This window comes from Doryrhamphus excisus, linkage group LG23 (assembly GCF_037039965.1).
Source record: "Doryrhamphus excisus strain RoL-2023G ecotype Guam linkage group LG23, RoL_Dexc_Guam_v1.1, whole genome shotgun sequence".
Classification (NCBI taxonomy): Eukaryota; Metazoa; Chordata; class Actinopteri; order Syngnathiformes; family Syngnathidae; genus Doryrhamphus; species Doryrhamphus excisus.
The window spans coordinates 6,865,522-6,891,860 of NC_136379.1; the positions used below are offsets into that span (position 1 = coordinate 6,865,522).

Consider the following 26,339-nt stretch of genomic DNA (forward strand, 5'->3'; position numbering starts at 1 on the left):
CCTGCAACGTCTTCTTATTCTCTTGCAGAACAGCTGTATGATGCCATCTACTGTACGAAACAACAAACTACATTCACAGACAATCCCATAACACGATATTGTGTTTATTCACAAGGGCCAAAATGTCCCCAATGTATGGAAACCAGCATGAAGAGGTTGTCTACAGCCACAGCAATTAATTACAGTGTTTAATTGGAGACCAATAGAAGTTTTTATTGTAGTATTTACATGAATACATTGTATACTGAACGATACTGCTTGGTGTAAATGGCTTATTTGAGTCGTGTTGTCCTGATGACACACCAGTATCCTGTTTGAGGGTAGCGATACAGTCCAGTGTGTAGTATTGTGTGTGTGTGTGTCTATGGAAGTGAACAATCGTATACGGTGTCTTATTGAAGGACTTGGTGCCAAAATGCCAACAAGTGTCCGCTTGTCATGAATAGTTTGGGGAAAACTTGCTTCTTTGCATCCACTTAATTGTCATCATCTAATTACAGTACAGGTGTGTCAATACTACAATATTTACTCTGAATATACACCTGGTACTCGTTGCAGTATTTTGAATTAAAAGTTATGCCAAGGAATAGTTTTATTCATACAAGTCAAAAGTGTGTGGACATTTTGTCATTCAATAACATGACAAAGTGTCCCCAAACTTTTGAAGCTATTTCATAGTATAATACCAGTCAAACGTTCTGTATACTTTCTCATTCAATATTCCCAAACTTTATTCTCCGTGCAAGAATGACAAAGGTGCTTGAGGTACAGTATGTGGACAAAGGTTTTGGGACACACCCCTTAATGTGTGTGTGTGTCTTAATGTGTGTGTGTGAGAGAACATCAGTGACACTCAGCCATCTGTTGTTGGAATGTGTCCCAATATTTTTGTCCCTATAGTGTACCTTCTTTGGATTCTTCCACGTGATCGTTCATTTTGGAGCAAAGTCCTTCTGCATCAGGTGGTGTCAGTCCTGTGACCTAGGTGTTAGCCACGACTCCCTGACCTTTAACCTTTTGCTGCTCCCGAGTACTAAGTGTTACTATTTGTGTCCGTGTGAAGAGCGCCCTGAACCAGAGCATGAGGTTCCTGGAGAGGACGGCGTCGGACCTGCCGGTGAGTTCAAATGGAAGAGTCTTTTAAGAGTCAACTAAAAGACATCTGGGAGTCAGTCGTCATTTTTTTCTGTGCAGAACAAAGTGTTAGCGGTGCTGGATGCTGTGGATGCTGTGCAGTATCTCATCTCCCACAATGCAACACACCTCATTAACCGGGTACTTGTGCCTCTTTATGACTCTCCCCTGTTGTTTTAATGCCTATTAACGCTCACCTCCTCATCCCCATTCAGGAAACGGCTAAATACGCAGCAGCCATTGTGGGATACTTCCATCAGTACATCGAGTGGGTAAAGACGTCGGTAAGTGTACTTTCTGTGTACTTTCTGTGTACATGTGTTGCCGTTTATGTAACACGTACGTATTTGTGTTGCCATATCACAGCTGGCTATGGAAGTGGCGCCGTGCAAGCCCTTCAGCAACATGCTGGACACGGTGGAAATCATCACCTGCAGCTTCCTGGTGGACTCCATGGTAACTTCTACCACAAGTACTCTAGTATTCTATCCTAGCAAGGGATGGTTGTAGTACAGTTGTACTCCTGGTATAAAATATTCATTCATTTTCTATCCCAGTTGTCTTCATACACCCTGGACTGGTGGCCAGCCAATCACAGGGCACATATAGACAAACAACCATTCACACTCACATTCATACCTATGGACAATTTGGAGTCATCTAAAATCCTCTTTGAACACAACATGCACTCTGCAGGATTTAGTCGGCAACTGTACAAAAAGTTAAGCACTATTTTGTGGAATAATTGTGCTCCTTTCCTGCAAATCCCGAATGACGGTCCGTGCCAATCTCAAAGCAATCAAACCCAACGGAGTTGTGCTAAATAATGTAAACTCAACTTAACGTAGTCTGGAATGACATTTCAACCATGCGATGAACTTGTCAACGTAACAGCCTCGCTCAACACACATTATGGTCTTTGGTTTTTCTTTTCTATCCCCTCCTGCTCCGGGAGCCCGGCAGCTCCAAAACAACAAAACATTCATTCATTCAGTTTCTACCGCTTATCCTCACGAGGACTGCGGCGGGTGCTGGAGCCTACCCCAGCTGTCTTCGGGCAAGAGGCGGGTACATCCTGGACTGGTGGCCAGCCAATCACAGGGCACATATAGACAAACAACCATTCACACTCACATTCATACCTATGGACAATTTGGAGTGGCTAATTAACCTAGCATGTTTTACACAGGGAGAACATGCAAACTCCACACAGAGATGGCCGAGGGTGGAATTGGTATAAATATGCTCTTCTTTAATACTTAAGCTAGATAATTGAATGTGGTATTAAATTAAAGTTAATTTGTGTTTTATCAGAGTTAATCACAGATTGATTTAATTCAACCTGTTTATTAATTGTGGTTTATGTGTTTGATGATATCCATAATTAATTTATGCCTGATTCCCTTCCAAAAAAAACCCAGAAATCTAGGAAGCGTCACTGTTCAGTATCCGGTTACGTATTTGAGTAAAAAGTTATCGAATCGGTTCTAAAAGAACCAATATCGTCCTTGAATTGTATCGGCTACCACAAATTATAAAAATGAACCGTTCCATCCCTAAATAAGATGTCCAGTCATGAAACTGTTTAAAATGTGATGGCCGTGAGACACCATCCCTGCAAATGTGTGGTTGCCATAGTTACTGACGGGGGGTTCAAACCCCGCACAGCCCCCCCCCCCCACCACAGCCATCGTTGCCGGCGGTAAAATGAAAGCGGTGATTGCATTTGTTGCAGAACGTGTTCTGGATGGGTCTGGGCTGCAGCACGCTCTTCCTCATCCCCAGCGTCATCCTGGCCGTCAAGCTGGCCAAGTTCTACCGCAGGATGGACACGGAGGACGTTTACGACGAGTGAGTGCGCTACGTCACACGCCATCAAACACGCGTTTATGTCCTTGGCAGGAATGCAGGCCTTTTTCTTTCATTGCTGACAATATTTCCTTGTTTTTTTTTACTAGAGCAAACTTTTGCAACGTCTCTTCTCTAACACTTTCTTATTCTTCCTCGTAGTTCCTCTGTTTCTGGGACTTGGCATTTTACGTTGTGATAACCATTCCTACTATTTCCATCCTCCTCATCGTTCCCATCCCTTGCTTTGGATTTTTTTTTTTTTTTTTTTGGCTGTTTTCGGTCATGCACTCTGCACTTTATAGTCTGGCTTGTGTATTTGTTGGGCGGCATGGACTCTTGCTTTGCCAAACGGGGCAGGCTACTTCCTGGTGCGTTTCCTAAGCACCCATTTTGTGTTGGGAAAAAAAAAAAATTACATTCTCTGCATCCTGTCTGCTGAATTGTTTACAACTAGTTACTGGTGCTGGTTGACCATGTGAAGTGTGGCTGAAGTGTCCCTTAACTTTCCATGAAGGGCTCTTTTTCTTCATGCTTTTCTACCTTACCTGTAAATACTAGCCCCCCCCCCCCTAAAAAAAAAAAAGAAACAATTGACGGCATGTTTCATCACACATCTTTCATCATGTTTGTTTGTATGCGATGTTTTGTTTCCAGTATGGAAAGTGGTAATAATGGTTATCATGTGGAGCCCTCACAAGGCATCCTAAACCCCCCCATGACCAGGTAAACACGTCTTCATTCACTCTCCCGGTGCATGTGATGGTGAATGGTGGCGGTACACACACACACAGAGGTGTCAAACTGTGGTCCGCATCGTAGCTCCAGTACATTGACTCATATATTTTCTGCTTTTTGGCGTTGGGGGGCGGAGCCATGGTGTCGCTAACTTCCTGCATGCTGGGTTCCACGAAAACACCTGACCTTCTCCTCTCGTTTAGAGTGAAGCAAAACCCCGTGAATGTGCACCTGATCATTTTGTTCCGAGAGAGGCAAGCATGTCACCGCTAAGCGTGGACTTCCTATCGCTCTAATCACACCCAAACAACAACAACAATAACAACAACAACAAGCGTGACGTCTGACAGCATGACTTGCTTTCTTGTGTGCGATGTCGGCATCTAACAGAAGCTTCAAACACTCAAATGTTTTAAAGGTCCCATATTGGCTTTTTTTTTATTTACCAATCTGAAATATGTCAGAGGTGCTCATTAGCATATTAGGAGCGTGGACATTTTAAAAGTGCTTTTAGTAAGTGTGTCTTTTATGCTAATGAATTTGTGTGTCCTAGAAGCTGAATTGTGTACTTAACCTTCCTCTTGTGTTAGCTTATGTTAACGGGTGGGTTTTGACCCATGTATTAAATCAGCTATAAAATACACTAAAAACAATAATTTACCATCAAATTTGCTTCTCATGTCTTGGTTACCTTCTTAGGCTTCCTCATCCATGAAAATGGTGGTTTTAATACTTTTGGTGCGGGCATGGAGGCCCTTTTTTGTCACTATACCCCTCCATTTTAATTTCTAAAAATAGTAAAATTAACCTCAAAATAATCATATTAATAAAATAATAGATAAATAATATATTATAAATAAATATATTATAAATAATATATAATAATTAAAATATTTTTTATAAATAATAAAAAATAATAAAATAAAAACTTTTGTTACCTTTGTTGCTATTACTGAGGGCTCTTAAATCAATTAGATTAAATCAGAACAGGTCCATTTCTTGGTTCCCTGTACTTCTGGCCATTCTTTCCATGATCCAAATTATAAATGTGAAATCAGCCAATCAAACGAGTGAATTCCACCTCACATGTCTGGACCTTGTTTTTCTGCTGGTATACTGGAAAAAACGGTCAAAATGAGAATCCCCTGAAGCTTACATGATGAGAAGAGGAGCTGGTTGTCATTGTGTTGGCTAATTTATTGCTTTATAGTCATATTATTAGAACCGGGTCACAATACAGTGGTCATAATTTCAACCAGGCCATTTTAAAATGTAGTAAAAATTATTTTTTTTGGTTTTATTTTTGTTGAAATAGAGTTTCCTGACAAAGTCAAAAAGCCTTGATGCAATAAATAAATGTTATGTGATTCTTTTTATACGTTAAAATGTAAAAACACAAGAGGAGGGTTAAAGCGCGTGACGCTAAGGTGCTAACACTACACATTTTCAACATCATGCTAGAAAAAAAGATCAATCTTATAGCTCCCAGCTGACTGTGTCACTGCTTTTTTTTAAAGATGTGTAGCAAAGCCTCCTTTTGTTGTTTTTTTTTTTTTTTTAAATGAGCTTTTGAGCACCCCTTCTTCCAAAAGCACAGCAAATAGGCGAGGAAGATGATAGCTGTTTCTCACGTTTGCCGCTCATGAAGACGCTGATGGCTTTTAGAAGGACAATAAAAAGTGCATTTGCCATAAAATGGGACCTTTAAAGCTTCTTACTGGGCTTGACGCTGTTTTGTTGATGTGATCTATCTAACGATGCCCCGCTGCTTGCGTTAATCCAATAAATCAACAAAAAGGTGTTTACCCCCCCTCTAGTGTGCCAGCTAATGCTGTTTGCGTGTTGTCTTGTGCGGCTAGCATCCCGACCTATGACACCATGAACAGGTTCCCGCGGGCCTCGGCTCCTCCGAGGCACATCGACTGGTGACGGAGAGCCGTGGTTTGTGGTTCCTCACAGGTACTTTTATCTTTCACTGACTTGCCGTCTTTCTAATCCTCCAGTTTGAGGCGGAGCGCCACTAATCCACTCCTCTAACGCGTCTTTCTTCAGGCTTCTTTTAGGGCTTTTCTTCTTCCGACAGCGACATCACGGTGAGAACGGTCGTCGCTGTGGAATGCTAAATGTCTTTGCTGGTTTTTCATCTTCATGCTTGTTCTGGTTTGGCTTTGCATGCTGATTGTTTCAAGTCATTTCATGGGTTTTTCCAGAAAAACTAACTGGTCGAACTTATGCCTCATATAGCTGACTAATTGGGACGCATTTATTTTAAGATGTGTAGCGAAGCCTTTTTTTTTTTTTCATAGCAGAGTCCTAAAACCAGTCCTAACATTTTTCCAAAATGACAGGATGAAACTTTATGTTAAGATGGTACAAACTACACAGCATTTTTCTTTAATATTTCAACTCTGTGTACAAAAACGGCATTATTTTTCCTCATAAATTTACAAGTTTATTCTTGTAAAATTTATACAGATTTTAAAAAACGGTTTTGTTACAATGACTTTCCATTTTTGCTGTTTTTTTAATAAAAAAATATATATATTTTTTAAAATTTTCTTTATATAATACTTAATTCTCATAATCTTTTAAACTTTTTCCAAAAATTAGAACATTGTTTTTGTTTTACTCTTAATACTAGCGCTCTAAAAAGATCATATTAATAAAATGAAATTATTTTTCCAGTTTATTCTCATAAAAATTCGGACTTGTTAAAATATTACTTAATTAAAAAATATTTAAATTTATTTATATTAAATAAATATTTAAATTAATAAATATTACTTAATTTATTTATTGAAATTTATTTAAATTTAATGTGCAGAAAAATGCACAATATGGAATGCAGGCAAGAGGAGACTCTGGTTTCTTCCTCTGCTGGCTTTCACGTGGTAAAGATGAACGACATGAACGTTTCCACAGCCAAAGGATGGCTGCAAACGTGTTTTTTTTTTTTTTATGTTGATTTATCGAGGCTTGCGTGCGCTGCTGAGTACACGAGAGAAGGATCACCCCACCATGAAAATACTGCAGAAGCCTGGCATTAATGTTTTAAAAGTCAATGTTATTTTTTCGGAGAAATCCATCTTAGGTTTTAAAGCAGTTTCACACGCACGAATACTGTTCGTATACTGCTGTGTAGTCGCTAGTATTTCACTCTTCTAGCATGCTAACACAGGGCAAGCTATAAAGGAGTCAATGTTAGAATTACCACGCAATGGCAAACCCAGCCTTACTATGATAGTACTTTTTTTTTGGGGGGGGGGGGTAAAATTAGTTATGACTTGTCACTGTTATGTATGAAATACATATCACAAAATAGCCATGTATTGACATGAAATTACTAGAAAATATTGAAAATGTTATTATTGTAACATTTAATTTTACATTTTTTACATTTTCATATTTTAGTTCCAAGTATTCTTGTGGTAAATATATAACTTCAAAGTATATACATAATTATATATTTATATACAATATATATTTTTTAATTTAATAGATTTATTCATATATATTGACTTTATTTTTATGCAATGTATTTTCATTATATTATGATTATATGTTTGCATATATACATTTATTCTGATTGATAACCGATTGATGAGAGACGTGATTCCAAAATGTAATCCATGAATTTGATTTCTCTTCCTGTCCACAGCGGCCATGACGGCTGGAGCTAAAGCGGCGCACGGTGAGTTGTCCACTCTGGCGTAGAAAAGATGAGCACAGGCCAAGGAGGAATGAGTTTCGATTGTTTGGATCGCTGCTCGCTAATAAAAGTCCATTTAACAAGCAATTTAGTTTTCCACAGAGCCCAAAGGAATCTATTTGTTTCTACGAGCACATCATTGATTCGTTACTGCAACTCTGGCGAAGGACTGAACTATAAGTCTTCATCAATATGCTTTAAGACGGGAATTTCTACTCTGTGAAGTTATATTAACCGTTCTCAGATTAATATGCTGATAACCACAACTAAAGGGTTCTTTTGTACTATAATATCACCACTTTTGGTTGATGGAACCTTATGTCATAACTTTATTCTCCAAATGTGATAACATTGTTTTAAAATAAAAAAAATCTTAATCTCCTGAAATATATTTTTTGTAACATCTAAAAATACAACTTTATTCACGTAAAATGTCTAACTTTTTGCTCAATTTAATTACAATAATATAAATGTAATAATACAAAAATTATAAATTACAAAATATTTCATTTTCATGACACTTATTTTTTCATAAATAAATGAGTCAATAAATAAAATAAATAAAAAATCAATCAAGTCTCCATAATCCTGTAACTTAATTTAAAAGTATTAGGACTTTTCTCATTGTGATCTATTTTTAATCAAATTATTTTTTTTTTTTACAAATTGTGCAAAAAGTATGATTTAAAAAAGTCTTACAATTCTGCCACTGTATTAGATTTTTTAGCTTTCACCTTATTGCCATAGTAATATTATGATATATTGTAACTAATAAATGGATACCTACAAATTTAAATATTACAAAAATCATCAATTAAAATAATCTTTCTAAACTTGCAACTTTATTTCAGAGTATTAGGAGTTTATCACAAAGTAGAATTTTCACATTTCTATTTTAATAGTATGATATATTTTAACTCTTTGTAATCTTGAAATGATATTTCAGAGACTAAGGACTTGCCATTAGAGTATGATTTTTATTATTTTATAATATTGGATTTAAAAAAATAAATGTAAAATAAATATAATTATATATATACATATATATATATATATATAATTATTTCCAAAAAATCTATTTATTTTTAGCTTTTGCTTTATTAATGCTGCATTTTTGTTTTTCAGGATTCTTCTGTAGTGAAAGTTTTGGACCTGACTGAACTGAACTGAAGTGAAAATGAGGAAGAACTCTGGGAGCCCGTGGATTGTTTTCATCTCCATCTTTCCCCGGCCAAGACCTTTCCGCAGGACATCAAACTAGCGCTCCTCCACCCGGGCCGGTCTGGATCCGGATGGGCTGCCACCTCTCTGTTTACATTGGTCTCAACTGGACTTGACGCTATTTCACCACAACCGTGACGCTAAGTAGTCACATGAAGGTAACCACGCCATGCTAACGGCTGTGCTAATGAGATGGCTTGCTTATTGTTGCTTTATCAAAACGGACGGACGCAAATAATGTTTGGTATTTGCACCATGTTGGCACCAATGAAAAAAAATAGACGGACTGTATCTAGCGTGACTTTCAATGTTTACAATATTAATATGAACAATAATAGAAGGTCGCTCGTTGCATAAAGACTGGTTGCCTTTAACTTTGGCATTTACTGCTTTTTAAAGGGACGCTTCGCCCTGAGACGCGCTTACGCTTCTTTAGAAGTATCGTGTTGTTAGCTTAGGCATTTTTGATAACGCTGTACGCTTCTGCAAATTTCGCCACAATTCCAAGCGTTGAAATACTTCACCCGATTCATCGTCGTCCTTCCGCCCGAACATTTGTGCACCAAACACGTTCAAATTGAATGCCTTTATAAGCGTGCTCCAGATCTCCTCATCGGCCAAAAACTGTATCGTTTCTTTGATTTTTGAAATTATTTTCCTTAGTTAAAGTCAGTCAAAAAGTCGACATTAGCGTATTACGTTTACATTGATATAAATGTTGCGGAGGATGGCCTCTCTTGGTGATACATTGTGGTCATCTACAACCAGTTTATGACCAATTCACGACATTTGCATACTATAAAATAAAATACAGTTGAACCAAAGAGTGACTTCACAGCCTGCGAATCAAACTTTTAACTAACTATAAATATTTGAAGAAAAAACATGCGTAACTTTTCTTTTTATGTTATTCATCAACATTCCGAATCCTCTGATTTATCCCAGCATTCTTGACCAGTCACTATTTGGAGAACAATCACATCGGTTTTCCCATAAATTAATCAAAAACGATTATTATTTTCATTCAAAATAAGAATAAAGTGAGAGAATATCTGCTTTATATCATTTTGGTAACATTCTATGTCTTTTTTTAACGATTCAATGTAATTACATCGGTGACGATACTTACAAAATGGAGAATTGTTCTTCTCAAGCCAAATTCTATTTTTTACCGTAGATCTCAGGTGGTTTTTAGCACGCGCTTGTTAACTACCCGCTAGTTTGTTGTTGTTTTTTATGAATCTATCACAACGTTAAATATGGATACATTTATGGAATACACCCTAGAAGAAGCGAATGTATTCAAGTTTTGTTTTTCTGTGCGATGAAACTGATGCTAACGCATCCTGGGTGATGTACGCACCTTCATGCTAGTTGCTGCTGTTGATGTTAAAAAAAAAAAAGGACAATCTTTCCATTGGATTGACATGATGATATTATGGGATGTGATGGTGTTGACACGACGCATACTGTGACAAATGTTCAAATGTGAAACGACGGCCTCCGCTTTCCGCAACTTGCTAATCTAGCAAGCTAGCAAGTGTCTGAGAATGCTATCTTGTAAGAAGAGATTAAGCTAGGCTAATTGAACTTCTTGATTTATTTGGGATTTATTTGTCATGTCAAGTTGAATCAAGTATACAAATGCCATTATTTGATTTTTTAATATTTTTTTAGAGTGTTTAAGAGCATTTTCACACAGCTGGGATGTTCTGTGTACCAGTTTTGTCCGACAAATTTAAGTGTTACTAATATTATTCCACTTTGTAGTAATCTATCCCTTTTTAAATATGAACGCTAACCTTTATGAAGCAAAAGAACTTGGTTGTATTCATATTTGGTACCACCATGTTTGGCTACTGATGTTAATCCAGGTTAGCTAGTAAACTAGCCAACCTTTTACATTTACATTGAAATGATGTATGGCTATATTTCCACACTGTAATTGTATGTATAGCGACGTAGTGCCCACGTTAACGTACTAGGGTCGTATTTACGGTATGTATTATAACGTTTGCACAGAGGCGGAGGTGGTTGATCGACAAGGTGCACGACAGTGTTGAGATGTGCGAATGCGATGAACGAACCATAGAAAACTCGTAAATTTCGTACTTTTTCAAAGGAATCTGGTTTCCCATCACAACAATCGCTACTCGATCTAACCCGAAAATGCAATCGGTTCTACGCATGCGCAAGACCACGTCACTTTTTACGACGATTTTCACATACTGCGCAACATAAATGGTCAATAACAATATATTGGGAGGGGTTATTTTAGTGATTCTTATTCAAATACTTCGCTAACATGCGGACCTAGCGCATAGCGCATACATACGTAGATGTGCCAGATATTTGAACGTCATATCCGGTCAAATATAATCTACATGAATAAATACAAATATAAGAACGCATATAAAGCAAAACATAAACCACGGTGATATTTGAATACCGTCCATCCAAACACTGTATCTTTTCATGAAAAAATTTCGATTAAAAAAAAATATGGAATCACAAAAAGAAGAGTTATTTATTGTTATTGTTGCCTGATATTTACGCTTGACGGCCGAAAAATACTAGGCCCACCGGATGTAGATGCGTTTTGCGCATGCGTACAACCGATTGCGTTTCCGATACGGACTACGAAGCGTCGATGGCTTTTCCCATATCCAACCCCATGATGCGTTCAGGGCAACCCAAAACTGTCGGACAACACAGAACACAAATATAACAGTTATAACTCAACACATGATAATTTGGATTCAAATTAAACGGCAGTGTTGTATTTTTTTTTTACGAATCTGGATGTAAAACATTGACAATGTTTGAAATGTTATTTTTGTTTCCAAGTGCTGACATGAGCGTGAGTAAATTGTCAATAAAGATTGATTTCAGCTTCTTCATTGAAACTCTGGTGGCGGCCCGTCTCCATCTCAAGGATTCCTGCCATCTCAAGGATTCCTGCCATCTCAAGGTAAGCGGAATTTGTGATGTTTGTTTTGACGTGTTGCGATGACGACTCGCACCGCCTCAGGCGTTCATGTGTAAAATCTACCCCCCCCCCCTCGAGGTGTCGCAACCGCCATGCATGCACGGAATTGTCAACTATTTTGAACTACAACGTTTAATTTATGCATTAAATTCATTAATTCCTGTTTTTCTTTAATCCCATTTATTATGATGCTCCCAAGTGGAACTCAAACCTTCTTGATGGGCGTTAATTTGTGTAATTGTTTAAACATGACCCTTCCATAGCGGCGAGACACTAAAAGATGCAATCATGCTGTCTGGGTGTTGATATTTAAAGTACTTCAGCAGGTTAAAATCCCTTTTTAGCCCACATTATTTATTTTTCACAGCTTAACTTGAACATATTTACTTGGTTAGTTTTGATTGATCCACGTTTTATTGAGTTTTACTAGCTGCAGTACCCGTCTTCAAGGTGGGGGGCCGCTGTTGCGTCGTTATTAAATGTTGCGGCTCCATTAAGTTAGACAGTGGTAAGACTTTCTACTGATGGCCTACTGCCTCCTAAATAACATTTAAGTAACCAATATCCTATCTAGCAAAATACAAGACTGACCCCTCTTTTTCATCACCCGTTTTTGTAGATTAATTTTTTTTATATGATGTTTTCACTATCAGTTAAATGCCATTTCATTCATCATAATACTATTTAGTATTGATCAGCATTATCTTAAATGAGCCTAACACCCCCTCTGTCCTGCGCTACAGGCTAACGTGTTGGCGTGCTGGTGGTCCCCAAGGTGAGGTTGAGGTTGTTTGTCTTTTAGTGTTTGGAAATGGTCAGCAGTGCAAACAATGACTTGGTATTTGTGCTGCTTCATGTGTTCTACTTTCTCAAGCTAAAGCTCTTTATACGCAGGAACTTTAATCCGCACATTGTGGCCTCGACAACTTGTGTTTGGTTCACTGACACCCCCCCCCCCAAACCACCACCCCGCCCTACCCTGTCACAGGCAAATCAGGGACCGCCAACAGTAAACAGCCCACAATATCCAAGGTCCACTTTAGCAGTGTAAGGATGCTATTTTTAGAAACAGGATGTTCCAAATCATTTAAGCTAGGGTTTGGGGGGTGGGGTTATGGCTCGGGTTGTAGGGTTCCAGGGGTGGAGTTAAGGGTAAGGTTGTAGGGTTATGGCTGGGGTAGAATTAGGGCTAAGGTTAGTATTTGGAGTGCGGTTAGGTGCTAGAGTTACTGGGTTTGAGGGGGGTCTAGGGACTTGAGTTCGGGTTTGGGATGGGGTTAGAGATAGGGGTAGAATTAGGGCCAAGCTAGGTGCTTTCTTAAGACCCTTAACTACCTACGTGCACCAGCTATACATGCTAAATAAATACGCAACGTGAAATAATAATGTTTAATTTAGGGTATCACGGTAATAGAGGAAATCCCAGTACTGTACCAAAGTCCTAAGCCACCATGAGATGTTTTATTGGTAGGAAGAGACCTCTGCCCAGACCAAAACGGTGACTTGAGTTAGCGGACTACTTCCTGCAAGCGTCTCCTTGCACCATCGTGAAAAGAAAGGTGCAAAAACTGGACCAGGATTCTCTGCAGTACTCCTGAGCCAGCTTCCTGTTCTCAGGGATGCAGGACTTCACTGATGAGGTGGTGGGAGCGGCCTCCGTGGGGGTGTTCTGTACCACTCTCAATCTAAAGTCAGCATCCCGGGGCGCGCCCTTGCACACCTTCGCCCTGAGCGGGGCTCCGCCCTCCCGACACAAACCTCGGTGCCGTTTGAGTCTTCGTCCGATCTGCTTCCAGTACAGTCCGACGTTGGACGCGTACTGAGGGCACGACGACGGCGTGGCCGCATACTGGCAGCTGAAGGTGACTCCCCCCCGCCGGGTGCAGGTGACCATCAGGGTGACCTGGTCCTCACCCGCCGCCGCCCAACTGCACCCCCGCTTGTCCTTGCCCACCAGCCTCACCTTAAAAGGACGCAAAGACGCTTTGGTCTCCGTCTTGTCCCCGTTCTGGCCTCTCAGCTGGTCTGCTGTTTGTGCGGGCTTGTGGCAGCTCACCAGCGCCAACTGCTGGCACAAACACGCCAGGAGCAGAACCACAACCATGTTGCTCACAAGAGCCATTTAAACCTGCAGGAAGACCTGGACTCATCATCATCATTATGATAATTAGTAGTACTGCATCTCGTCACCTTATAGTGCAGTAGTAATAATTAATAAGTTAAGTAATAATATAATGTACAATATATTTCATATTTGCAACTGTTAATACACCCATTTACTATTTCTAACTATTAATATAAAAGAAAACAATGAAATAACTAGTACTTTTAGCACACTACTACTATATGCACATAGCATTTTAAACTTAGTACTATACAATGTTTATTATCTACTAATACAAATATTGAAAACCTACTTTATCATCTCTCAAGAGTACTAACTACAGTAGATATAATATAATCAAATGTATATCAAAAATCAACCATGCTAATGAAACAAGTCTAACGTTACGGTGCTTCACAATGAATACAGTATGTATCAAAAACTTGAAAAAAACAAGCAAAACATGAACACGGTTACATTAAAAAGTAAAAGGCGGACCTTCAACAGCCTGCAAATTTGATTGACAGCATAACAAACCTACCTTTTAAAAAAACAACACAATAAATAGAAATCCAAACAGATGAAAAACAAAGATTCCAGACTTCTTTGCTGCTCTGATTCACTTTAGCTGAAGTTAACCCCCCCCCAACTGCCCCCCATCACCACCACCACCACACACGCACACACCCTCATGGGCTGCCACCTTGTGGTACACCAAGTCGCCTGGCTCCCGTTTAGTCAACAATGAAAGTAACACGTGTAATCCTCTGCGGCCGTTCATTATTGATGATTGACAGCTGCACCCTGAATGAATCATTCAGACGTCGCTTTCTGTCATGTGATACGCCATCATAATTCCATAATCACGCTTTTATTTGGAATCACATGACCGTCACGTTAAACTGTCACTTAAGAGTGTCAGACATCAAACAACACAAAGCATCAGAAGTCGGACAAGAGACGACGACATCAAGTCCATCACGAGCAACTAACAACTCACAGCATCACTCGGCACTGCAGCACAACACAACAACGCAACACAACAACCGGCATCAATCATTAGCACCACAAAGGTACAGTAACGCCTTCTGGTAGTCTCCTGTTGTGTCCTCCTGCGCGCGCATACACACACAAACACACACACAAACATTTAATGGGCTTGTTTTCATAAAATTTAAGCAATTTTCCGTTCAATTTTCCAAATTTACTCTGTTTGAGACCATAATTTGATTTTATGTGACAAAAAAGTTCTACAAGATAAAGTTTTCAAAGAAAATTATCTTTCTTGGAAATGCAAACTATGAGTAACATTTGTTTCAGGCGCCACCTAGTGGCTGCTGCTGGGAATTTCGGGATACGGCACCATACAATACAACAGCAATACATGGCTCACCATAACTTCTTCATATATCATTTTTTATGTGTCACGTTCCCAAACAAATGTGATATGTTAATATGAACGCAAAGTGATTTTGTAACACTTTGTAACATAAACAGTGTTTACTTTACGGAAGTAAATATTGCAGCAGTGTCGACGCTAGTGATGTACCATACCATTGATTTACATTGATTATATATATATATATATATATAGATATATATATATATAGATATCATATGCGTACTGTACACTATACTATACTGCCATGTAGATGACATCCATATCACATAAAGTGAAATGACATTCAAATATTCGTCCCCACCGTCTGCTCTTAAAAACATATATGATTGATTCAAAGAGACCGGGTTGCGTGTTCTGAGGCGCTGCTACGTTGATGAATGTTTATGATTTTCTTTCTGGCCGCCGTGAGCACAGACGCTTCGAAAAGAAAGCAAGCGTCGCACCTCCAGAAAGAAAAAAAAAAAAAAAAAGTGTTTATTCCAAACTGTCACATTGTTGTGTTTTTGCTGCTAAACCTGAGCAGACGGCGTAAGGAGGAATGTTTACGTGTCATTATTCTACTTATATGGACATATGGACGACACCGTATGGCATATTTAAAAGCCATGTGCCAGACTGGGACTGATTTAGACGTGAAATATTAATATTCTGTTGATCACTTTTCACTTTCTGTTTCTTTGACGCCCAGCCAGACTAGTTCCTGCATTGATAGCTAAACGTATGGAGCTGAAGGTTGGTGGCGACATTTGGACCATCGAGACCACGTTTAAAGCTTTAAATGTGTTACGTCTGTGTTTCGGAGTGCCGCTGGGGTGTCTATAAATACAGAAATAGAAGCCTACCTGGATGGTGGTGTAAAGTGAGGTTCCGTATGTCTCCTTGAAACAAGTTCTGATGTCCAACATGTCCACCTCGCTCCTGGACACCATGATCCTCATCAGGGTGTCGTCATCCGTCCCGGCACGCTATAAAAACACACACACAGTCGATTAAATGAAGTGTATGTTCTATGTAGCATCCAGATGGCTGGCTAACGGCGTGCAACAGAGGTTCCTGCAGTTTAGTCATCAGGCTAACAGTATCAGTAGGAACATATATATATAACGTATATTTCATCCAAACACAGAAGGCTACGTATGTGGGTCAAGATATGCAAAGCAATTACATTTATTCTTTACTATTATTATTTTGGCTATTAAATTACTTGAGCTTTAACAGCACGTGTATACAGACCCCCCCTCCCAAAAAATAAAAATAAAAAAATTAATTTGTATCATATTGATATTTAAAATGGAGAATTTTCCTGCAAGGAATCTGTGTCCCACGTTTATTTTTAAGACAAAAAATTGAGTCACATGACCCAGGGGATCTGGCATCCATCCCACAGTTTGCTAGCGGCATGGCTACAGCAGAAGGATGTCCCCTCTTCTATTTTTCATGAGTTTTCCTCGCTCTATCTCCTGCACCCTAAATTAGCATAGCACAACTGCAGTCATGGAAAAAATGATTAGACCACACTGGTTTCTTCTGTTTAATGATCTAATTAAATGGATGGTACTACTAAAGAAGGATGATGAAAATAGCTCAGAAGAGTTGCTTTTAAGAGCTGACTTACATGTTTTTTTTATTTTAGACAAAAAAACGTAAGTATGTCTTTTTTTTTTAGTTTTTTTTCAACTTGCTTCTAATGCACTTTTCTAGTCCAGAAAAAACGGGAAACCTCACACACACTCAACAGGGGCCCCAGAAGCATCCAAAAATGGCATAAAATGCCAGACTTTGAGGGTGGTGATTTTTGACAAAAAACGTAAGTCGTTTTTTTCAACTTGCTTCTAATGCACTTTTCTGGTCAAATAAACAGGGGAAACCTCACACACACTCAACAGGGGCCCCAGAAGCATCCAAAAATGGCATAAAAAAACAGTGTTTGAATTTTGTGATTTTTGACAAAAATGTCGTTTTTTCAGTTTTTTCAACTTGCTTCTCATGCACTTTTCTAGTCCACAAAAACCGGGAAACCTCACACACACTCAACAGGGGCCCCAGAAGCATCCAAAAACGGCATAAAATGCCAGTGTTTGAATTTTGTGATTTTTGACAAAAAACATAAGTTTAGTATGTTGTTTTTTTCAGTTTTTTCAACTTGCTTCTAATGCACTTTTCTGGTGAATAAAACAGGGGAAACCTCACACACACTCAACAGGGGCCCCAGACGCACCCAAAAACAGCATAAAATGGCAGAATTTTGTGATTTTTGACAAAAAACGTAAGGGTTTAGTATGTCGTTTTTTTCAACTTGCTTCTAATGCACTTTTCTGACTATCTTAGTTATTCGGTGCCACCAACAATTTAGTTGACTATCTCTGGCCTATCCAGGAAGTCGGCCATTTTGGTTTGCAGCTGCCATTTTTTGAGTATTTAGGCCATTTCCTGCTTTCCTAGTTTTTTTGTGTATTGTTTTAATGCAGCCCATGTTGAATTTTTTATATGTAAAATTTGATTTTGACAATAATAAATGAGCTGGGGGCCCCCAAATGACACCCGTGCTTTAAGTGGCACACACAGACAAAGAAAGACAACACTGAACGTACCCTCATTGATCTGTACAGCGACTCAGCAAAAAAAGCTGGCACGCTCCTGGTGCATTTCACTGCGGAGGATAAAACACACACGTGTGGGACGTTGATATGAATTATGATGTTAGCAGAGGGTTCATTTCTAATTTCTTCGTACCGACGGCTAGCAGCAAGTTCTCCAGATTCCCAGTGGTCTCGCCCTCAATGCTGTCCTCGATGTCGGAGCCGCACAGCTTCTTGTAGGCCTCAAACACTGCACACAGTACACATGTAGATGCTAACCAATGCTACATGATCGCATATCGGCGTATCAGACTTTTGATAAAAATGATGGCCGCGTTTTTTGTGTTTTTAGTCTAAAATATTCTATCAGCATCCACCAAAATCATATCTTCCTGAGTTTTGACAAGTCCAACCTGCAGCTAAATGTGCTAACTTATGGTACATACGTGTAGTAGTATTATACAATAATCAACAGTACATTGTGTTTTTTGCAAATATGTATTTTTCTGACTGTAATAACAGTCAGAAAGGTTGTACTTTGACCGATGATTTGGGTTACTGCATGGGCGAGTACATATATGGGATTGTTAGCACTGAGCTAGCGGATTTTTTTTAAGCACGTCGAAGGTTCACGGTCTGAGTCCCACGCCAAACCAGTGCAGAGATTTTCTGCCTTCACCTTTTCGGAGATGTTCTGCGCTCCTGTTGCCGAGAATTGTGATGAATTTCTCCTCATCTGTGCCAAATTTGCCTTTGCCTGCTGCGTATAAGTCCTGTCAAAACAAACAGAGTCAACACTGTTTATGTCGACGACCCGTTTATGCGGACCGACTTCATACTTTTTCCAACTCTTTTAAACGCCCCATCAACATCTTTTACATGTTGGTTTTTTTGTGTGAGAGGCAATAAAATTACTTTGTAAAACTCTTTATTGTCTCCCTTGTCCATAATGAGTTTGGGTTTTGCTTATGTCAGCTTAAACAAGTCGGCCTGTAGGAATACAATTCTTTATTAAATACAATTCGTTATTAAAAAGAGCTGATGAGTTCCAGAGAGGTCGCTAGCTAGCTTGTTAGCGTGTAAGCTGACCCGTGACATCCATTGACTCGCGTTGTCATGTTACTAAAATCTTATTAACGACAGACGTAGCCTAGCTTAGCCTACCCTTGACATTAAGGAAGTGCAAATTTCCTATTTGTTTGTCCTCCACACTGGCTAATAAGACAATTTTCATGGTGTGAATGTTCCAGACGTAGAAAAACCACATTTCCCAGGAGGCCATGCTTCGATGTGGCTGCCAGCAACACCTTCTACAAAGCTGCTGTGTGTGTGTGTGTGTGTGTGTGTGTGTGTGCGTGGAATAGATAATATTCATACCTTTGCATCTTTCTCGATCTTTGCCTCGTCGACTCCTTCCTCCCTGCTCCCCTTCACAGCAGCAAGAGAAAAACAGGAAAAAAAAAAGCGTGTTGGGCCCACAAGGCGTGATGATGACAATTCAGGTGAAATATGATTTGATGCATGATACATTTTTATTTAACATTACAATAATATGTAATATGCTTGTAAATGCGTAACATTTGACATTTTCATCGCAATCCTACAACTTTATTCACCCTTTAACATGAACACTTTATTCTCAAAATAGACTTTGGTGTTGTGATGGCTTCCTGCCTGTGCTTTTTTTCTTAAAAACTAAAATATGAATTAATTCTCCCAATGTAATATGTCCTTATGTCCTTGTGCATTATGATTTCTTTGTTACAGATGTACAATATTACAGCTTTTGTTTATTCTTTATTAGCTGACTAACATTTGCAACAGTATGGATTTGCACTTTTCCTTATAGAAACTGCAGATTGTCCGCACTCATTAAACGCCGACCTACGGATCCGGAAGTCCTCAGGAGCGCTTGGGAGTGTCGCAAATCACAGTGGCGTGGTATTATCAATTTCATTCATTCATTCATTTTCGGGGGGTGCTGGAGTCTATCCCAGCTGTCTACGGGCGAGAGGCGGCGGGGTACACCCTGGACTGGTGGCCAGCCAATCACAGGGCACATATAGACAAACAACCATTCACACTCACATTCATACCTATGGACAATTTGGAGTCGCTAATTAACCTAGCGTGTTTTTTCGGAATGTGGGAGGAAACCGGAGTACCCGGAGAAAACCCACGCATGCACGGGGAGAACATGCAAACTCCACACAGAGATGGCCGAGGGTGGAATTGAACACTGTGAGGTCTGCGCGCTAACCACTTGACCACCGTATGTCAATTTATTTTTCTAATTCTAATTTTATAATATAGAACTAGAAATACAGTATAATATATTATTCTGTAAATTAGATTTTTGTAAAAATATCTCTATAAAAAAATTACACAATATAATTATTAGTTAAAAAATGAATCAAAATGGTCATGCATCAAAACATATTAAAGTCATATTAGAGTCATTGTTATTCTTAATGAATTATAAAAAATGGCCGTTTTTTCATGCAGGGTAAAGTTTGAGCACCACGAGGGGACCATCTGTGCACGTGCCTGCATGAATTTAAGACTAATTTCTCCGGTGTATACCTTTGCGGTCCAAAGTGGGTCAGCTGAGATGGAAACCCGGTGAGCTAAGGGGCCCCCGCCCCCCCTTCTCAAGGCGGGTAACTAAATATCACATTATTGGCTCGAGTGTCGCCAGCGAGATGATTGCATTTCTGTCGGGAAAGGAAGCTTCCTGCCTTCTCAAACCCCCTCATGACTTTGTAATGGCGTCAGCGGAGGCTTTTGGTTGTTTAGGAGAGGAACCTTGGCGCTTGTGCGTACCTGCAGGAGGATCACCAGAAGCTTCTGATAGTGTCCCGAGGTGTCGCTGCAGATGTCTTTCTCCAGCTTGTTGCCAAACTCTGCCAGGAAAAACAACAGCTGCTTGAAACATGCAAACTCGTTGATGCGGCATTGGGTACAGACATATGAAAAATGCCCAAAAGATAACAAGGCTCACTTTTGATGGACACATGGAGAGATGTTATTTATGTTTATTCCAGCCTTGAATATATTAATCATACATGTTCATGTTGCTCCACACACTATACTATCTAGTATTCTTGGAGGTTACAATTGAATAATTGAGGTAGTCCTTCTACTCTCATGTTCAATCATCTAGAAGAATATTTTGACCTCAAACTGAGCCAAAACGTGACAAATGTATCAATAAATCCATTCAACTGCTAATTCATTCAAACCAACGACACACATGGACTATAATCTATCTGTGGCAGGGGAATTGTGTAATTGTCCAAATTGCATAACTGACCATGACGCATTTGTGAAAGTTAAAAATGGTTTAACATTCTAACTACATTTATGGGTGCTCTTTAATTAATTGACAGCCATAATTATGATGCGTTTATGAGCGAAGGAAAACATAACACCAAATCTATTAGATCTCTTTGCAGACATGCTGGCTGGTGGTCTGGACCTGGGACAAAACCTGGACGTTCATCAGTTCTGGAACTTTTCAGACACAGCTTGTACAGCTGATGTGGAAGTTCAGTAGCCTCTCAGTATGAATTTATGAAAATGTACGTTTTTTTATCATTAGCGTAGTAACAATCGTTTCCACGTCCGTACATGACTGCAGGGGTTTGGGTGTTAATAAGAGCTTTTATTATGTGTTTCCTTCTGTTGATCGCTGTAAGAGCGGCGGGTGTAGTGGAAAAACAAAGCAACCCCCAGGAAAGAAGCGTGTTCATCGATCAAGTCACCTTTCTTGTAGACGTTAACGACGTCTCGAATGTGCCGGCCGCTCCTAGAGGCCAAGATCTCAATCAGCACGTCGTCATCAGTGCCGACGCCCTGAAAGCCAAAGAACGAGCGAGAAGGAGATGAAGTCAGCGGGAGCAGAACAGGCACCAGCACGGTTTTTATGACTCCATCTTTATTTAAAAAAAAAAAAAGAGCCTGGTGCCAATTTTCCAAGTTGATGTAAGCGGGCCAAGTTGCCACGGCAACCCCCAGAAGAAACTCAATTGGTGGGTTGATGGTGTTGTACGATGAACTGACTTGTCTGCTCTCTGAGACAGCAACCATCTTTCCGCACGCAGTCAAATCTCGTCTTTCGTGACGTCATATTTCTCGTCACTGATGGGCCTCTTTTCACGTTTGCTTTTTTTAAAACTCCTGTAATTAGGACCGATAATAACGTTGATTTACAGATCAGTCCCTCGCGTATAATATATATATTATATTATACATATTGTATATTTTTTTCCTTTTATTTAAAATATTTTTCTGCATTATTTTTAACATTGATTCATTTTTATATACTTATTTCATCTTTGACAGTTATTTACATTTTTTTCTTCTAACATTTTCTACATTTTTTCATTTCAGTATTTTTTTTATTTTTATTTATTTATTTATTTTTTGCCTTTTTAACTGAAAAAGATAAAAAAGATAACTGTAAATCACTCTTACACATATTCATGTATTGAGGACGACTAATATGATTGGTTTCACACATGTGAAATAGAGCTCAGTTTCTCTACTTTTTTTTTACATTTTTAATTTAGATTTTTTTTCCACTTTTTTTAACTTTTAATTTTTTTTCATTAAAATTTTTTTTAAAATGTTTTAACAGGAAGTTTAAAATAACAGTTGCTATTAACACGTAACTTACATGTAATGTGGATGAAGATTATTCATTTCACAGATGTCCCTCAAATATTACATTTTTTCATGTTTTTTTTTACAATTTTTCCCAAATGTTTTCCTATTTTTACCTTTTTTATATATACACATTTTTTCTACTTTTTTTCTAAATTTTTCCCTTTTTTCTACATTTATTAAACTTTATTTTTTAGACTTGACTGCCCAAAAAAACCCCCATAGTAACAGTAAAAGATGTAAGGAGGATGGATAATATGAAGGTGATAGGTTTCACAGATGTGACTCACATAGCTCATTTTTTTCACAAATGTCCAAATGTCACTTAGGTATGAAAAGAACCATGGTGGAAAGAACCGAGGCGGCAGTGACGTAGAAAAGCAAAGCCCACCCAACAGATTTAAGTCATGGAAGGTTTTTAAGCCACAGCGGTTTCCAGGTGCCACTTGATGCACATCCAGCCTTAACCAATCAGCTGGATTGGTTACTGTATGGAACGTTACAGGTTTCCGTTTTTGTTCCACATTTAGCAGACGAGAATTGATGTTCTTAGGAAGAGATGCACCCCGGTGAGTCACTTGTGCAGACATGAAAGACAACTAACTCGCTTTCAAAAAAAAAGCTTTCCCACTGAATGGCTGTCACGCATGACGACGTGATTCAAAGGGGAAGAAAAAACATATTTCCACTTGCCACTTTTCATTAGGAAGCAATTGCACTGCTTTCAAAATGCCTCCTGCTTTTAGCATTATTGTTCTTATACATTCAGAGCTCATTAGCATTTTTGACAGCCTATGAGAAGTTTTGCCTTGGGGATGACAATCACATGCACTGCTAACTCTTCTTAAGCTTCCAGGGCTGTGTGACTTTACCTTGATGGCCTTGTGCAGTAAGGTAGCATCATACAGGACGGGCGTGGTCATCAAGGCCACGATGAGACTCTCAAAGAGACCCCCAAGTTCGGACTTGAGAGCACTGATCAGATCCTGTGGGATCGCATGCAGTGATTAATGTGAGCAAGCAGCGACAATGATAATAATTGCATTTTTATTGACCTGTGTAGGTTCATCATATTACAGGCCAACAAACGAAAGAGGCCTCAGTGGTAACTACGGCAATGCTCTACAGGGAAATGTTTACATCACGATGATGTGTGTGTTTTTCTATACACCATGCCATGTACATTCATACGTATGTATAGATATGTATAGATATACTAACATGAATACATATGTATACATAAACACACACACATACATATGTACATATAGTACATATAAAATAGGTACATACAGACATACATATATACATACATACAGTGTTTGAGCGCGTTGATTTCTGACAAAAAACGTCGTTTTTTTCAGTTTTTTCAACTTGCTTCTAATGCACTTTTCTGGTCAAATAAACAGGGGAAACCTCACACACACTCAACAGGGGCCCCAGAAGCATCCAAAAATGGCATAAAATGCCAGATTTTCAGGGCGGTGATTTTTGACAAAAAACGTAAGGGGTTAGTATGTCGTTTTTTTTCATTTTTTCAACTTGGTAAAAGTGCACTTTTCTGGTCAGAAAACCACCAGAAACCTCACACACACACTCACAAGGGGGCCCAGAGGCACCCAAAAAGCGCATAAAACACCAGTATTTCAGGGCGTTGATTTTTGAAAAAAAACGTAAGGGGTTAGTATGTCGTTTTTTTTCCATTTTTTTAACTTGCTGAAACTGCACTTTTCTGGTTAAAAAAACACCAGAAATCTCACACACACTCACCAGGGGGCCCAGAGGCACCCAAAAAGCGCATAAAACGCCAGTATTTCAGGGTGTTGATTTTTGAAAAAAAACGTAAGGGGTTAGTATGTCGTTTTTTTTTCATTTTTTCAGCTTGCTGAAAATGCACTTTTCTGGTTAAAAAACCACCAGAAACCTCACACACACTCACCAGGGGGCCCAGAGGCACCCAAAAAGCGCATAAAACGCCAGTATTTCAGGGCGTTGATTTTTGAAAAAAAACGTAAGGGGTTAGTATGTCGTTTTTTTTAAATTTTTTCAACTTGCTGAAAATGCACTTTTCTGGTCAAAAAAACACCATAAACCTCACACACACTCACCAGGGGGCCCAGAGGCACCCAAAAAGCGCACAAAACGCCAATATTTCAGTGCGTTGATTTTTGAAAAAAAACGTAAGGGGTTAGTATGTCGTTTTTTTTCATTTTTTCAACTTGCTGAAAATGAACTTTTCTGGTTAAAAAAACACCATTAACCTCACACACACTCACCAGGGGGCCCAGAGGCACCCAAAAACCGCATAAAACGCCAGTATTTCAGGGCGTTGATTTTTGAAAAAAAACGTAAGGGGTTAGTATGTCGTTTTTTTTCATTTTTTCAACTTGCTGAAAATGCACTTTTCTGGTTAAAAAAACACCAGAAACCTCACACACACTCACCAGGGGGCCCAGAGGCACCCAAAAAGCGCATAAAACGCCAGTATTTCAGGGCGTTGATTTTTGAAAAAAAACGTAAGGGGTTAGTATGTCGTTTTTTTTCATTTTTTCAACTTAGTAAAAATGCACTTTTCTGGTTAAAAAAACACCAGAAACCTCACACACACTCAACAGGGGCCCCAGAAGCACCCAAAAAGCGCATAAAACGCCAGTATTTCAGGGTGTTGATTTTTGAAAAAAACCGTAAGGGGTTAGTATGTCGTTTTTTTTCATTTTTTCAACTTGGTAAAAGTGCACTTTTCTGGTCAAAAAACCACCAGAAACCTCACACACACTCACAAGGGGGCCCAGAGGCACCCAAAAAGCGCATAAAACGCCAGTATTTCAGGGCGTTGATTTTTGAAAAAAAACGTAAGGGGTTAGTATGTGGTTTTTTTTCATTTTTTCAACTTGCTGAAAATGCACTTTTCTGGTTAAAAATCCACCAGAAACCTCACACACACTCACCAGGGGGCCCAGAGGCACCCAAAAAGCGCATAAAACGCCAATATTTCAGTGCGTTGATTTTTGAAAAAAAACGTAAGGGGTTAGTATGTCGTTTTTTTTCATTTTTTCAACTTGCTGAAAATGCACTTTTCTGGTCAAAAAAACACCAGAAACCTCACACACACTCACCAGGGGGCCCAGAGGCACCCAAAAAGCGCATAAAACGCCAGTATTTCAGGGCGCTGATGTTAGTATGTCGTTTTTTTCATTATTTCAACTTGCTGAAAATGCACTTTTCTGGTCAAAAAAACACCAGAAACCTCACACACACTCACCAGGGGGCCCAGAGGCACCCAAAAGCGCATAAAACGCCAGTATTTCAGGGTGTTGATTTTTGAAAAAAAACGTAAGGGGTTAGTATGTCGTTTTTTTCATTTTTTCAACTTGCTGAAAATGCACTTTTCTGGTTAAAAAAACACCAGAAACCTCACACACACTCACCAGGGGGCCCAGAGGCACCCAAAAAGCGCATAAAACGCCAATATTTCAGTGCGTTGATTTTTGAAAAAAAACATAAGGGGTTAGTATGTCGTTTTTTTTAAATTTTTTCAACTTGCTGAAAATGCACTTTTCTGGTCAAAAAAACACCATAAACCTCACACACACTCACCAGGGGGCCCAGAGGCACCCAAAAAGCGCATAAAACGCCAGTATTTCAGGGCGTTGATTTTTGAAAAAAAACGTATGTCGTTTTTTTTCATTTTTTCAACTTGCTGAAAATGAACTTTTCTGGTTAAAAAAACACCATAAACCTCACACACACTCACCAGGGGGCCCAGAGGCACCCAAAAACCGCATAAAACGCCAGTATTTCAGGGCGTTGATTTTTGAAAAAAAACGTAAGGGGTTAGTATGTCGTTTTTTTTCATTTTTTCAACTTGCTGAAAATGCACTTTTCTGGTTAAAAAAACACCAGAAACCTCACACACACTCACCAGGGGGCCCAGAGGCACCCAAAAAGCG

The 26,339-nt window shown here is 39.1% G+C and overlaps 3 protein-coding genes across 17 annotated transcripts in view; 1 reads left to right on the top strand and 2 right to left on the bottom strand.

The window, feature by feature from the left end:
- prom1a (prominin 1a) overlaps positions 1-11,550 on the top strand; it is a 53,194-nt gene extending 41,644 nt beyond the window's left edge. For 7 of the 14 annotated variants that reach the window (XR_009126632.2, XR_009126635.2, XR_009126633.2 and 4 more), the window contains 10 exons: positions 1,064-1,117; positions 1,195-1,275; positions 1,350-1,418; positions 1,501-1,590; positions 2,870-2,985; positions 3,640-3,708; positions 5,580-5,679; positions 5,773-5,813; positions 7,379-7,411; positions 8,555-11,550. Coding sequence is in view for 4 of the 14 variants with exons in the window: in XM_058065003.2 (XP_057920986.2) it covers positions 1,064-1,117; positions 1,195-1,275; positions 1,350-1,418; positions 1,501-1,590; positions 2,870-2,985; positions 3,640-3,708; positions 7,379-7,400 (501 nt within the window). In the remaining 10 variants the exon portion in view is untranslated. Of the gene's footprint in view, positions 1-1,063; positions 1,118-1,194; positions 1,276-1,349; positions 1,419-1,500; positions 1,591-2,869; positions 2,990-3,144; positions 3,709-5,579; positions 5,680-5,772; positions 5,814-7,378; positions 7,412-8,554 lie in introns of those variants that run through there. The other 7 variants (XM_078788609.1, XM_058065006.2, XR_009126639.2 and 4 more) reach the window with 6 other exon arrangements.
- Positions 11,551-12,810: 1,260 nt separating this feature from the next.
- On the bottom strand, positions 12,811-14,377 carry fgfbp1a (fibroblast growth factor binding protein 1a). Its single transcript, XM_078788477.1, has 2 exons — positions 14,285-14,377; positions 12,811-13,767 (listed from the first exon to the last, which is right to left on the bottom strand). The coding sequence occupies exon 2, from the start codon at positions 13,759-13,761 to the stop codon at positions 13,156-13,158; it is 606 nt and encodes a 201-aa protein (XP_078644603.1). The 5' UTR covers positions 13,762-13,767; positions 14,285-14,377; the 3' UTR covers positions 12,811-13,155.
- Positions 14,378-14,428: 51 nt separating this feature from the next.
- The window catches only part of anxa5a (annexin A5a), a 30,205-nt gene continuing 18,294 nt past the window's right edge, over positions 14,429-26,339 (bottom strand). Inside the window, exons 4-12 of one of the 2 annotated variants that reach the window (XM_078788476.1) lie at positions 23,262-23,375; positions 21,489-21,579; positions 20,548-20,627; positions 19,102-19,152; positions 18,404-18,497; positions 17,879-17,974; positions 17,737-17,795; positions 15,988-16,110; positions 14,429-14,855 (exon numbers count right to left, since the gene is read on the bottom strand). In XM_078788476.1, the coding sequence (XP_078644602.1) occupies positions 14,796-14,855; positions 15,988-16,110; positions 17,737-17,795; positions 17,879-17,974; positions 18,404-18,497; positions 19,102-19,152; positions 20,548-20,627; positions 21,489-21,579; positions 23,262-23,375 (768 nt within the window). In that variant the 3' untranslated portion in view covers positions 14,429-14,795. The remainder of the gene's footprint in view (positions 14,856-15,987; positions 16,111-17,736; positions 17,796-17,878; positions 17,975-18,403; positions 18,498-19,101; positions 19,153-20,547; positions 20,628-21,488; positions 21,580-23,261; positions 23,376-26,339) is intronic. The other variant, XM_078788475.1, reaches the window with a different exon arrangement.